This window comes from Miscanthus floridulus, chromosome 17 (assembly GCF_019320115.1).
Source record: "Miscanthus floridulus cultivar M001 chromosome 17, ASM1932011v1, whole genome shotgun sequence".
NCBI lineage: Eukaryota > Viridiplantae > Streptophyta > Magnoliopsida > Poales > Poaceae > Miscanthus > Miscanthus floridulus.
Window position 1 is genome coordinate 30,423,910 of NC_089596.1, and position 14,394 is coordinate 30,438,303.

The 14,394-nt window shown below is 47.5% G+C and overlaps 1 protein-coding gene and 1 pseudogene across 1 annotated transcript; both read left to right on the forward strand.

Annotated features, from left to right (window-relative positions):
- Positions 1-241: 241 nt before the first annotated feature.
- On the forward strand, positions 242-3,056 carry LOC136515486 (uncharacterized; annotated as a pseudogene).
- A 1,143-nt stretch (positions 3,057-4,199) lies between these two features.
- Positions 4,200-5,953, forward strand: LOC136518343 (auxin-responsive protein IAA16-like). Its single transcript, XM_066511994.1, has 6 exons — positions 4,200-4,440; positions 4,543-4,615; positions 4,828-5,111; positions 5,194-5,320; positions 5,431-5,494; positions 5,591-5,953. Exons 1-6 carry the CDS (start codon positions 4,338-4,340, stop codon positions 5,630-5,632), a joined length of 693 nt encoding a protein of 230 aa, XP_066368091.1. The 5' UTR covers positions 4,200-4,337; the 3' UTR covers positions 5,633-5,953.
- Positions 5,954-14,394: the final 8,441 nt, after the last annotated feature.

Sequence of the window (14,394 nt, forward strand, 5' to 3'; positions counted from 1 at the left end):
TAGTCATCAGCTAATTGTGTGGGGAGTTGATATAGAAAGTGGGACTGAGTGGAAGGTAACAACTAACAAGCAGTTTGTTGAAATGGTGGGGGCTAGGATGGATGTTAAGCTGTTGTATCTTGCCTGTGAGGTCAGGGAAAAGGGTCAGTCAGCACCAGCTGGGCATAATGCTAGTGGTCGTGCAACATCTAGGGTTATTGCCTAATCTGTAGCACAATCAGAAGCAGCTGATGATACAGCTATGTCTCCCGAAGCTGAAACTTTCAGTGCACCAGAACCTGCTGTTGATTGGAGCACTCTAACCATAATACCCAATGATGATCAAGATGGTGAGGCTACTATGTTGGCCGATGAAGATGCAGTATTTGAGGCATATGGGTTCAAAGCTGCAGAAGAGGAAGCAACAGCTGCTGCAGCTGAAGAAGTTCCTATCCCATCTATCCCACCAGAGATCCAGCAAGAAATGGAGGAAACAACTATCCCTGTTGATGACAAAGCTAGTTTAGAGCCACTTATTGACTGGGATAGGGACAATCCAGATATGGATGTTGGAGCCATTTATCCCTCAATGCTTGAGTTCAGACTTGCAGTTATACAACATGCAATTGTTAGGGAGTTTGAGTTGCACACTGAGAAATCAGACAAGAAAAGGTTCAGGGGTTGCTGCAATGCCAAGGGATGTCCTTAGAGGATTAGAGCTAAAAACAAGTTTGATGGCAGTGTCAGGGTACATATTTTTTGTTTGTATCTTATAATTTGTTACTTACACTTGAGCATCACCATCCCTTTACTAATATTGGTGGACTGATAGTCAATATGTTTGCATGTGCAGGTATAGATAAATAACAGGGAGCATAATTGTCCATCAATAAGCAGAGTTGAAGGTAGGATGGCATCTCAAGCATGGGTTGAAGAAAGGGCTATTCCACTCTTGAAGAGAAAACCAGGGATGGGTGCAAAGAAAGTGAAAGATGAGCTAGAAGAGAAGTACAAAATCTAGATACCCTACGAGACTGTGTGGTATGAAAGGCAAAGAGCTTCTGACATTTTATTTGGTAAGTGGGATGATTCTTATGATTGGTTGTATAGGTTCAAAGCTGAGGTAGAGCTTAGATCCCCTGGAATTGTTATTGAGATAGGTACAGTGGAAGTAAATGGGAAAATTCATTTTAGCAAATTTTTCTGTGCATTCAAGGCTAGCATTGATGGGTTTTTACAAGGTTGTAGGCCTTACATTAGCATAGACTCCACTACCCTCAATGGGCAGTGGAATGGGCACATGTCTGCTGCCAATGCTATTGATGGACATAACTGGATGTTCCCTATAGAATTTGGTCTATTTAATTGAGAAACCAAGGAAAATTGTACATGGTTCATGGAAAAATTGAGAGAATCGTTAGGCCTGATGGACAAATTAGCAGTCTGTACAGACGCTTGTAAAGGATTAGAGGCTGCTGTGAAGACTATTTTCTCTCAAGCTAAACATAGGGAGTGCTTCAAGCATCTAATGGACAACATGAAAAGAAATTTAGAGGTGCAATTTATTTCAAGTACATGTGGCCTGCTGATAGGGCCTATCTCCCTGACAAACATGAGTATTTCATGAGCAAGGTCATCGCTGCTTCTGCTGTAGTGTTGCTATGGCTAAATGAGTATCACAACTTGTTGTGGGCTAGATCTAAGTTCTCACCTGACATCAAAAGTGACTACATCAACAACAACTTGGCTGAATCCTAGAATTCATGGATCAAGGAGCACAAAGATCTTCCTCTATATGCCTTAGCTAATGCTATTAGGGAGCAGACATTGAAGTTATTTGTAAAGAGGAGGACTATATCTAGAGCTCTGAAGGGAACTATACTGCTTGTTGTAGTTCATTAGATGAATGCTGCATCAAAAGGATTGGGGCACTTGAAGATCACAAAACGGGATAGAAACCAAGCAGAGGTGTCAGTAGTGTACAAAGATGAAGAAGTGAGAAGACATGTTGTCTACTTAGATCAGAAAATATGCACTTGCAGAGAATGGGAGGTCAGTGGGAAGCCTTGCCAGCATGCATTGGCAGTCATCACCACAGGGAGGAACCCAAACATGGAACAATACATAGATATGGCCTTCTCAATTGACAAATTTAAAGCTGCATATGCAGGAGTAATACCAAACATCACTGACAGGAATCAGTGGCCTCAAGTGGACAAAGGTTTCAAGTTGCAGCCACCAGTTGCCAAGCCGAAAAAGAAAACTGCTGGAAGGCTGAGGAAGAAAAGGATTTTATCTTGCTTGGAGAGGACAGAGAAAGCAACAAGACAATCAAAGTGTGATGACTGTGGTGAACTTGGGCACAGGAAAGGAAGCTCCAACTGTCCTCTAACTGGCACTAAGAAAAGGTATCACTCTAACCAAATTTACATCATTGTTGTACTAATAATCTGACTAACTAACTAAAAATATAGGAAAAGGACCAAAAAGATTGAATCAACAGTGGGGAGGAGGAAGTCGAAGACTGATGCACCTAAGGAAAGTTCTTCATCCAAGCAACCTTCTCCCTCCAAGCTAGCTCTAAATACTCCAAGAACAAGGGCAACAACTGCTAGGGAAGCAGCAGCAGCAGCTGAAGCTGAATCTCAAGCACAACTAACTTCAATTCTACCTGCTAAGAGGTATGTTTCATCCATTTTCCATGTTTTGGTCCATATTATAGGTTCAATTACCCAACAATGCATCCCACGATACAGGAGGTTGCCCTTAGATGAGCCTGTACCACTAGAGATGGTTGTATGTGAAGATCACCATGCACCTGCTAAGAAGATGACGCCTAGGAAGAAACAATTGGCTTCGAAGGTGAACAAGGCCAATCCAACCAAGACCTAATATGTTTGATAAGTAAGAAGTCTTAATTTGAGCTATTTTGTAATGGCTATGTAGCCTTGAAAACCTGCAAACAATGGCTGTGTAATCTATTTTGTGCTGTCAGTACTGGCAAAAAACATGTAATGGCTGGGGATAATGGTTTTGTTGCCCTGCATCTCTCATTAGCAATTGTTGAACTTTGTTAGCTAGAAGACTACAAACTTTAGTGCCTATGTTGCTGGAACATGTAATGGATGTGTTGCCTTACTCATTTTGCAAATTGCATGTTTGTGGACAATTTTTCAAGCACTATCATATTCAGTTTGTAAACCACAACATGCAGCTGAATTAAATGCATTAGACATAACATGATCCATACATGAGGATGAGGTTCATAGGTACATCAGGTTCATCGGCATTTGCCAAATTACATATCACCCAAACACTACTTGATAAGGTACATAATCCCTACAACTAGCAGTCCACCAAGAACCAACACCAACAGCTTCACAATTGAGATCAAATTCTCCATCTATGATTGTATTTGCCTAGCACTGGATGGAATAGACTCTGCTTCAACCTCTCCTTCTCCTTCATCATCAGTAGCCACATCGTGCAGTGTCACCTTGCCTAGCTCAACCAGCTTCTTCAGGTACTTATTTTGCCATTCGAAGAAGGGACATGTAGTTGGATCCTAAAAACATATCAATGAAAATGAGCTTCAAACTCACCAATGTAGATCCCAATTAGCAAAAAAAAAGGGAAAATGGATAAGAAACGATATCAGACGCAAACAGATCTCACCCCTGGCACGTTCGTCGGGCACTTGAAGAAAACCCTACCATAGTTCTCCTCTGTCCATGCTCGTAGCTCGATGACCCGAGCCTGACCACACTCAGGGCACTGGATCAGTGGGAGCCCGGTCTCATCTCCAACCAAGATGCGGCGCCTAGGGCAAACGGTCGGTCTAGCCATCGGCCGATAAGCCCTGCTCCCTTGCCTCGGCGACTCTCCCCGCCAGCGAGGGGAAGACATGGCGCGGCGGATGGCGAGGTTAGCAAGAAGAAGGAGTGGGAGTGCACTGGAGAGTGTGGCGTTCAGATCCACTCCTGGAGAAGAAGAGAAAGGAGCCGTTGGAGAAGAAGAATGGGGCAGTTGAGGATATGGGGAGCGAGCCCACACGGATAAGGGATAAGGTAAGGGGCAGCGAGGTCTTTTTACGTGCACACAGCTAAAATGTCTACAAACTGAAAGTTTTGACCAGTTTGGGAAAAAAAAATTAGGGCCGCTTAGAAAAGTGGCAATTGAGCTCGTGCCAACTCGGCGAAAAGTTAAATATCCGACTGTTCGAGCACAGCTGCCTCCGCGTGCACAGGGTATAGATAGGAGCACAGCTGCGTCTGCGTCTACGTAGGAGACAGGAAGAGGGTGAGGCCGTGTGTGGGAGAGAGGCAGAGAGCAGTGAGCAGTGAGGATCGGAATCGGAGATGGCTTGGAATGGCCGCTTCGGCGATGACGATGAGGGCAGCGGCCTTGAGCTCAGCCTGGGCCTCCCGGGCTACTTCTCCGGATCGCCAACCCAAGCTGCAGGTGCCGCCGCGTTCATTCATGTGCTTCTTTGCCTGATCAGGAACGGGTTCCATGGCTTCAATGATTCGATCGTTGTGTTCTGTGTTGGCCTGGTGGTTTCAGGTTTCGAGGAGAAAGCAAGCGGCGGCCTTGCTGCTGCTGCGCGAGCGAAGGGAAGCAATGGCTTCAAGGCCAGGTAACCGATGAATCTTTCATTCTTTCTCGCCGCCTGTTGCCCTGTTACTGCTTCTCCTGCTTTTGGTTGCTCCTCTTTTCTTTTCCTGAAACGAAATCCGGAACAAAAGACGGGGGAATCCTGCTCCTCTGTTTAGTTGATGAGTACGTATTTACTGTTCTACTGGTGCTTCATCATCTGAAGTCTGAACTGCCTGAATTTCAATTCTTCAGGCCGGCGGCGGCTGCTCCGGTCGTGGGATGGCCGCCGGTGCGCGCATTCCGGCGGAACCTCGCCTCGTCGTCGTCCTCCCAGCCGTCCCGCGAGCCATCAAGCCAGAGAGGCAAGGAGCCCGCAAGCGCCGGCGGCAAGGCCGTGGAGCCCGGGAACAAGGGCCTGTTCGTCAAGATCAACATGGACGGCGTCCCCATCGGCCGGAAGCTCGACCTGGGCGCGCACGCCGGCTACGACACGCTCTCCGCCGCCGTCGACCACCTCTTCCGCGGCCTCCTCGCCGGTTCGTGCGTGCGTGCGTGCGGATCACCACACCACCATGCGAGTGTTATATGAACTGACGATCGATCTCTGCTTGCCGCCAGCTCAAACGTCGGGATCAGGCGGGGAGCGGCAGGCGGTCGCGGGGATCCTGAACGGCGGCGGCGAGTACATGCTGGTGTACGAGGACGACGAGGGCGACCAGATGCTGGTCGGGGACGTGCCGTGGCCGTGAGTTCACCAGATCAGTTCTCTTTCTTGTCTTGCGATCGTCAACGCGCGCGCCTGCTCTGTTTACTGACCGACCAAGTTTTTCTTGATTGGTTCTTGCGTTCGACCAGGATGTTCATCGCCTCCGCCAGGCGCCTGCGCGTGCTGAGGAGCTCCGATCTCAACCCGTCGTCGGTCAGTGACGTCGCTCTGAAATCTGTTTGTTCTATTGATATCTTAGCCTCAAAATGTTTTGCCTGATCCTTGCCCCCTTTGTTCTTGCTTTTGCAGCTGAGGGCAGCGAGCAGGAAGAGAGCTGCAGCTGAGTGCTGACCTGCCTGGTGTACCACCCTGGAGTCTGGACATTTTGCGGCCTTTTCGGAGGGCCACCTGTGTAAAATTGAAGCAGTTTCGTCGATTTTGGTCACCATTACCATGCTGTGACCAATTAGGGAAGCAAGATTTTTTTTTTTAATCTTGGGAAGCAAGAATCTAGTAGAGGTGATGAGGGGTGTCGGTAGGATCATCATGTAGCCCTAGTGCTAGGACCTGCAGTGTCTGAACTTTTCTGAAAGTTTGATAAGGTTTTCTTGGCGCTGGATAGGACAGTTACCCTGGACTTTTCTGCCCGTCCAAACCAACCAGCCAACAGTATTTTTCTCTCACAATAAACTAGCAAAAGCTTCGTTCTAAAGCATACCATATCATATATTCACGGTGTAGATCTGCTCATGTAGAGTCCAACACAATTGGATTTTCATTTTATGATTTTCAATGATTTACTATCATTTTTCAAATAATCTGCCAAAATAAAAATAAAAGATAAAAGAAAAACCACCAAGGGAGACCACCATGGAGGTCAAGTGATCGGTTTTGAGAGACGAGGAAGGAACTATTTCTAGTTTTAGAGTTGAAGAGAGAAAAAGTTGACTTTTGTGATAGTTGAGGAAGGCAAACTGGACTTTTTTTAAATCCAAATGGTGAAACAAAAATGCCCATACGTTTTTTTTAGCAACTCAAAAATGCCCATGCGTGCTCGCGTGGTTGGTTGGACCTTTGCAAAATTCCATGCTGTTAGCACCTGCTATAGATTTTTTTTTTAGTGGAAGCACCTGCTATAGATGTCAGGACTGGCCCAACATGGGCTCGAAAAGGCATGGTCCAATCCTACCGAGTCAGGCATGGCCGTGCCGAAGGCGCCCATGGGCCTGGGGTCGGCCCATACATGACACGCTGGGCTGGCCCGATAAACACCGCACGCCCTACAGGCCGGGCCAAACTATCGACTTGCACCAGGCAGCCTTCGAGTTCGAGGAGAACAAGCAACTGGCCAAGCATTATCTTGTCATCAAATCAAAAAAAAGAAGAAGAAAAAAACCCTGGCTGTGCATCATCAGGAGCGTGTGACGTCAGACGTCAAATTATCGGATAAGAGCGGAGTCTGAAGCAGAAGACAAGAAGAAGACTTATTGTTGCTAATCTATATCTCTATCCCTAATAATAAAAAGGCAAAATTTCTGATGTTTTTTTTGTTTCGTCCAGCCCATTCTATCTTAGCCCAACAATCCGGCCGACTCGCTCTATCCCTCTGCGTCTCATGACCGCAGCATAAGCTTTTGTTGTTTTATAAAGCGTTGCTACGTTGTTTTGAAGTGCTTGTCTCCTACCTCATGGAGAGATTTAAAAGGACTAAATTGAGGCTATTACGGACAAGATCGAGACCAAGGGCCAAGGTGACCGTTTGGTAGAGGTCCTCAACCCGCTCCATCAACAGCTCAGCGTGCTGCCGAACCAAACGGCCTCCGCCGTACCACTCTGTCGGTTGGAGGCGGCACGCCCGTGCGGGGAAGCTGCGCGCGGAGGCGGAGCAGACGTGTGGGTGGCGGAGTTACCGGGGCGCGATAGGCCAGTCGCAGTCGCTGGGTCGCGAGGCCCGGTGGTGGAGGCAAGGCGTCCGGAAGGGAGCCGACGAAAGAGGCGCCGGGATGGTAGAAGAGGAAGAGTCTCCAGGAGCTTTCGTATGGTGGTTTCCTGGTTGGAGTAGGAAAAAGGCGGCGGCGGTGCATGCTGTAATCTGTGGACGTATCACCGGAGTTAAATCCAATTGAAAGGATCGGTACAAGCCCAGCGCTAGACCGGCCTAAACCTGTTTCAACTGTTTTCAGTGCGTTCCTAAAGCACTTGCTTTTACCTTGACGTGAAAGCACAAATAAACCGTGACCCTTTTTTGGGTTGTTAAATGATCCAACAAAAGTAGTTATTTATATTATATAATGTTTGTGCACTACTTATTTCATGTTGAGTTCGCATCAACTAGCCTTACTTTTGCAAGTATTTAACATATTTAATTTAACAAGACATTGATGATTATTTCCAAAAGGATTTAGTTATATGATAGAAGAGAATAAGATGAAAACAAACACTAATTATGTTAAATGTCCTCCTGCCTCTAAATTCACAAGTTACAAAGTATAACTATGAATGTATATTGTTTCGTTCACACATTTTACCTGACTGTCTACACACGAATACTGTGAACATAGATTGTATATGCAAATAGAGATCATTGACCAACAATAAAGAGTAAATAAAAAGAGTCTCGGACTATGTTTAATTGTTTATTCCTTGAAAAGTAATGTTTAATTGTTTATTGGACTTGAATATGTTAGTGTTTTTTTTCTCACGTTGCAACACACGGGCATATTTGCTAGTAATAATAAAGAGGCAAAATTTCAGCCCATTTTTTTGTTCATTCAATTTTTTTGTCCGTCTCTCTCACTACCGAACAATGAAGAGTTTCTTTCGTCCAGACTTATATATAATTCGTGCTCATACGAGTTAGAATATGCACGGCTTGAATATATGTTCTTGAGGCTTGGATAGTTAGAATCCTAATCTAAATAGATCCAATGAGTCTCCGAATACAATTCTAATCTAAATACAAAAGGTTTATAGTTTTATTTTCTGTTTTTATTTTTCCGTGGCCAAGTCACGTAGCAGAAATAGAATTCTAATAATATTTCTATCTATTTATTATCCTCCCGACATGTTGAGACTTTTTATTTTTGCCAGTGCTACGTTTCCTGATTGTTTTGTGATTTCCTTTTATTTAGCATCGAGTGTTTTTTTTGAGCATTTTCTGTTTTATTCTGTGTTCGAACGTTTCCCATTTTATTTTGCTTGTCTCCGTAGGAGGTACAGTCGGTTTTGGAGCATTTTCCGATTCCTTGTCTGTTTTTCGATCTACGGTGGTTTCCTTATTTTCTGGACTTTCGAGTTGTTTTTTTCACGTACAAAGTTTTCTTTTCCTGGTTTCCAATTCTAATTTGGATTTAGTTTTTTTTTCAATGGCTTCCGTGATTTTAGATTTGATTTTTGTTTTTAAATTTCTTTTTACAATGGCAAGTTTCATTTTCCTATTGGATTTTCATGTTTTCTATTTTTATTTTTCTTTGCAGCGATATTATAGACTCTGATTCCAAGATGCATCAAGCAACGGTAGGAAGTTCAATTTCAAGACGAAGTCCATAAATCGTTCACCTAACAGCACAACATGTTCTGTTGCAACACAAAAGCGTCTAGGTCACCACACAACATATTCCGTTGCAATGCACGAGTATGTTTTTTATTAAAAGAAGGTAAACAATAAATACAATATTACAGGTCTTTTAAACATTGATTCTTATTTATAATAAACAAATATTTTTATTACTAAGTTGTTGGTTTTAATTAGGAATAAATTATTATTATTATTATATGTGAAAGGATCAAAATGTCCAAGAGGGGGTGAATTGAGCTAATTCTAAATCTTTTTCAATAATTAAGTCATATGGTTAGCCCAATTAACCTCTTGTGCCTAGAATATGTTTATATTGATCTACCGCACAAAAGTTTAGCAACATATGTTCCAATCCTACTCTAGCATGGTAATTCTATGAATGTAAATGACAAGAATTGAATTGCTCAAAGTAAATACTCAAAGTAAAGAGAGGAGAAACACGGCGATATTTTGCCGAGGTATCGGAGAGTCGCCACTCCCCACTAGTCCTCGTTGGAGCACCCGCGCAAGGGTGTAGCTCCCCCTTAATCCGCGCAAGGATCAAGTGCTCTCTACGGGTTGATTCTTCGACACTCCGTCGCGGTGAATCACCCACAACCGCTCACAACTTGAGTTGGGTCATCCACAAGCTCCGTCGGATGATCACCAAGCTCCCAATCACCACCAAGCCATCTAGGCAATGGCGATTATCAAGAGTAACAAGCACGAACTCTCACTTGACCACGACAAGCCTAATGAGAAGGATGGATGCACACTTTGCTACTCTTGCTTTCACTAACGAGGACCCTCTTTGTGATTCTCAAATACCAATCACCTCACAAGGACCTTGCTCTTCTTGGCACTCTCAAAGATGTTTCTCAGATGTTGGAATGAGCAAAAGTAACCCCTCACACGAATGGAGGAAGTATTTATAACCTTGGTTGAAAAACAAACTGTTATGTGCCTCTGGGGGTGACCGGACGCTCCGGTCATATTGACCGGATGCTCCGGTCAGTTCTCCCTGAACTCTAGTGTTTAAGTTGTGACTGGACGCTGGACAGCGTCCGGTCAGCACTGACTGGACGTGTCTGGTCACAATTTTCCCTCTCTGAAACCTTACTGGAGTCGACCGGACACTGGCACCCAGCGTCCGGTCACTCACCTCTCAGCGTCCGGTCGCGTCTAGACGGTTTCACCTTGATCAAATGAACTGTTCGGACTCTGCGCCAGTGTTCAGTCACTCTAGAACCAGTGTTTGGTCAGCATTTGACCCTTCATTCACTTCCAACTCTCGATCATACGTGAATGAAGTTTGCTCCAATGGTTCTAAGGGCTTTTTAGGAGCTACCTAGTGCTAGATTTAGCAAGTGTGCCCCACACCTAACCCACTAGACTCACCTAGGTCAAGCTACCCGTCCATACCCCCTTAATAGTGTGGCCAAAGGAAAAACAAAGTCCTAAACTACTATAAGTGTCTCCTCAACACCAAACGACACTTAGAACTAGTCCATCCTTAACCTTATCGTCCATCCTTTAAAAACCGAAATGATTTTCATCGTAGGGGCATGACCACCATGATAGCCCAATCGATCTCCATTACCATGACCTAACTTAATTGTCTCTGCAAAACACATGTTAGTCACAGTAATCACGTATTGTCATTAATCACCGAAACCTAACTAGGGGCCTAGATGCTTTCAATCTCCTCCTTTTTGGTGATTGATGACAATACCACCTCGAGTATGTAAAAGAGTTGAGGTTTTTAACATGCTTGGATCATATAAGCTTTTGTCAATAAGAACAGAAGAGTTAGGCAAGCTTATATGACCCAAGCCAACATAATGTACTCCAAAGGTATGAAATAAGCATGAGTATAAGTAATAAAGCTTATTTGCATCGGAGTTAAACGCGGAAGCAAAGCAAATGAGCATAACACAAGTGATATGACAAATAAATAATTCAAAGTAGAGAGCACACATGTCACATATCACATAAATATCACGATCACAATTGTCGGTGTTTTGGACCGGCGAGCCCTCAACCGACTAGTGAAAATGTACTGCGTGCCTCTAATCCTAGATGGTGATGCAAAGAGACACAAGGTTTATACTGGTTTAGACAATAAGTGCCCTACGTCTAGTTTGAGAGAGCGATGTTGTATTCCTTGCACCGAGGTGCTTGTAGTAGGGGTTTACAAGCAGGGTGAGAGAGGGAGCTAGTCCTAGGTCTCTGCGTAGTGGCATGAGTTGCTTGAGATGTTGATCTCTTGCAGAGAGGAAGAGTGTGTGTTACAGAGCGTTGCGCATTGCTTGCGCGTGTATCTGTGAGTCAGTGAGTATCCGTCGTCAGTTCATCCCTAGAAGCGGCCCCGGTCACTCCCTTTTATAGTCGAAGGGAGGCACAGGGGCGTTACATGCATTTGCTACGTGGCGTTTCATGAGCGGAGGTGGCATGCCGAGCCCTGTAGCTTGTCACTATGGAAGCATGGTTGGTGGAGCAGCCTTGTCCTCGATGCACTGGAGCGACGCGCCGGTCACGCCTGATCCTGTGCGATGTGGGAGCTCCTGCAGCTTGGCGCAGAGTATGGTGCGTATTGCAGATGATGTGTCGGTTGCTGTATGTTGACAACGTAGAGAGCCGAGGCCTAGTCGGTGCAGAGGCTGGACCACTGTGGGGGCCTCGATGGGCATGAGTCCCGAGGCGATCGAGACCTCGAAGCGGATAGCCGAGGCTTGGAGGGAGCAGTTGGTCTTTGTACATTGATTCTGAGGTGACAGGGACCCGGACATGACTCTCCACGCTGCGCTGTCCTTGGAGCAGGTGGGGTTAGGTAGCACAGTGCCGCATGGGTGTCCGTCGTGGGCACAGTGCCGAGCATAGCGGCCGGTAACCCCTGCCCCGTCCTGTCCCGGACGGCATGGCGTCGATATGACTCATGTCTCGTCGGCCACTCCACTGTGTTGAGCCATCGTTCGGCTGATATCGCGGGAGCGGTTGAACGTGTTAGTTGGACGTGACGTCCTATCGGAGAAGTTGGTCAAGGTGGAGGTGACGGGGTTGTTGCCGAGCCAGCCTCGAGCAAGGCGGAGAATCAGTACCTCATCCGAGGCCTTGCATGTGGGGCCTCGAGCGAGGCGGAGAATCGGTACCTTGTCCGAGGCCTTACATGCGAGGTCTCGAGCGAGGCGGAGAATTGATTTCTTGTTCGAGGCCTTACGTGCGAGGCCTCGAGCGAGGCAAAGAATCGGTACCTCATCCGAGGCCTTACATGCGGGGCCTCGAGCGAGGTGGAGAATCGGTTCCTCGTCCGAGGCCTTACGTGTGGGGCCTCGTGCGAGGCGGAGAATCGGTTCCTCGTCCGAGGCCTTACATGCGGGGCCTCGAGCGAGTTGGGGAATCGGTACCTCGTCTGAGGCCTTACAGTTTGGGGCCTCGAGTGAGGCGGAGAGTCAGTACCTCGTTCGAGGCCTTGCGGTTTTGTTCTGGGCTAAGCCCACTTTGGGTGAGCCTAGATATTGTTCGAGGTGGGCCGAGCGGCCAAGCCGATCCTCGGATGAGGTTGTCTCTTAGTTTTGATTTTTACAAGGTCTAAGCGATTTTTTGGTTCTTGCTTAGGGGACCCTTTTTTATGGTACCCGACAGTAGCCCCTAAGCCTCGAGGAGAGTGTGAGTGCTCTCCCTGAGGTTTTGATGAGACTTGGCTCACGGTAGCTCCTGGCAGGATGGTGTTTCATACTCGAGGCCTTGGTGGGTGCGCGCGAGCGCACCCGCTGGGTGTAGCCCCTGAGGCCCTAGAGGAGTGGATTTATTTCTCTAGGGGCTTTTCTTATGTTGAGCGAGGGGTTTTATTGCGTTTGCCGAGCCCATGAGTGCGAGTTTAGGTCGTTGGGCCTCAGCTTGGTTGCAGGAAGAGCCCCCGAGCCTCTATGCGGAGCAAGAGGGCGATCAGGAGTTTCCCTGTCTTTTTTGTGCGGCCCTCGCGCATCCTTTTTGTTCGAAAGGAGGGGTGGAGTATGCCAGGCTACCCTCGGTGGGCGCGAGCGGTGACACCTCCGATGAGCTGTTATCGGTAAGTCCAAGTGAACGCCCATGCCCCATTCGATAGGGGTCGGCTGGTGGTCCAGAGACATACTCCAAAAGTACCAGAGGGCTTCTCTAGTGGGTCCTAGGGCTGTTCGATTGGCCTCGAGGGCTAGGTGCCTCCCTACGGGGGGATCCCATTTAGAGACATCTCTGCCGGTCTCAGACACGACTTAGGGCATCCTAAGCAATTGCTTGCTTGGGCCTCGGCCATGTATGGGCTCGCCCATAGTCATCCCTGACTCTATTTGTCCTAGGGCAGCTATCAAGACCCTCGGGGGCCTAGCCTTCGAACCCCTGGATCGTAATGGGCTCGGTGCCTTTTATCGTGTTTGCCGAGCCACCGAGTGTGAGTTTGGGTTGCTGGGCTTCGACCTGGTTGCAGGAAGAGCCCCCGAGCCTCTGCTCGGAGCAAGAGGGCGATAAGGTGTTTTCCTATCTTTTTTGTGCGACCCTCGCGCATCCTTTTCATTCAGAAGGAGGGGTTGTTTGTCAAGCCCTCGAGTGCGAGTTTGGGTTGCTGGGTCTTGGCTTGGTTGCAGGAAGAGCCCCTGAGCCTCTGCATGGAGCGAGAGGGCGATAAGAAGTTTCCCTATCTTTTTTGTGCGGCCCTCGCGCATCCTTTTTGTTCGAAAGGAGGGGTGGAGTATGCCAGGCTACCCTCGGTGGGCGCGAGCGGTGACACCTCCGATGAGCTGTTATCGGGTAAGTCCAAGTGGATGCCCATGCCCCATTCGATAGGGGTTGGCTGGTGGTCCAGAGACACACTCCAAAAGTACCAGAGGGCTTCTCTAGTGGGTCCTAGGGCTGTTCGATTGGCCTCGAGGGCTCGGTGCCTCCCTATGGGGGGATCCCATTCAGAGACCTCTCTACCCATCTCAGACACGACTTAGGGCATCCTAAGCAATTGCTTGCTTGGGCCTCATCCATGTATGGGCTCACCCATAGTCATCCCTGACTCTATTTGTCCTAGGGCAGCTATCAAGACCCTCGGGGGCCTAGCCTTCGAACCCCTGGATCGTAATGGGCTTGGTGCCTTTTATCGTGTTTGCCGAGCCACCGAGTGTGAGTTCGGGTTGCTGGGCTTCGACCTGGTTGCAGGAAGAGCCCCCGAGCCTCTGCTCGGAGCAAGAGGGCGATAAGGTGTTTTCCTATCTTTTTTGTGCGACCCTCGCGCATCCTTTTCATTCAGAAGGAGGGGTTGTTTGTCGAGCCCTCGAGTGCGAGTTTGGGTTGCTGGGTCTTGGCTTGGTTGCAGGAAGAGCCCCCAAGCCTCTGCATGGAGCGAGAGGGCGATCAGGAGTTTCCCTGTCTTTTTTGTGCGACCCTTGCGCATTCGTTTCGTTCGAAAGGAGGGGTTGTTTGCTGAGCCCTCGAGTGTGAGTTTGGGTCACTAGGTCTCGGCTTGGTTGCAGGAAGAGCCCCCGAGCCTCTACATGGAGCGAGAGGGTGATCAGGAGTTTCCTTGTCTTTTTTG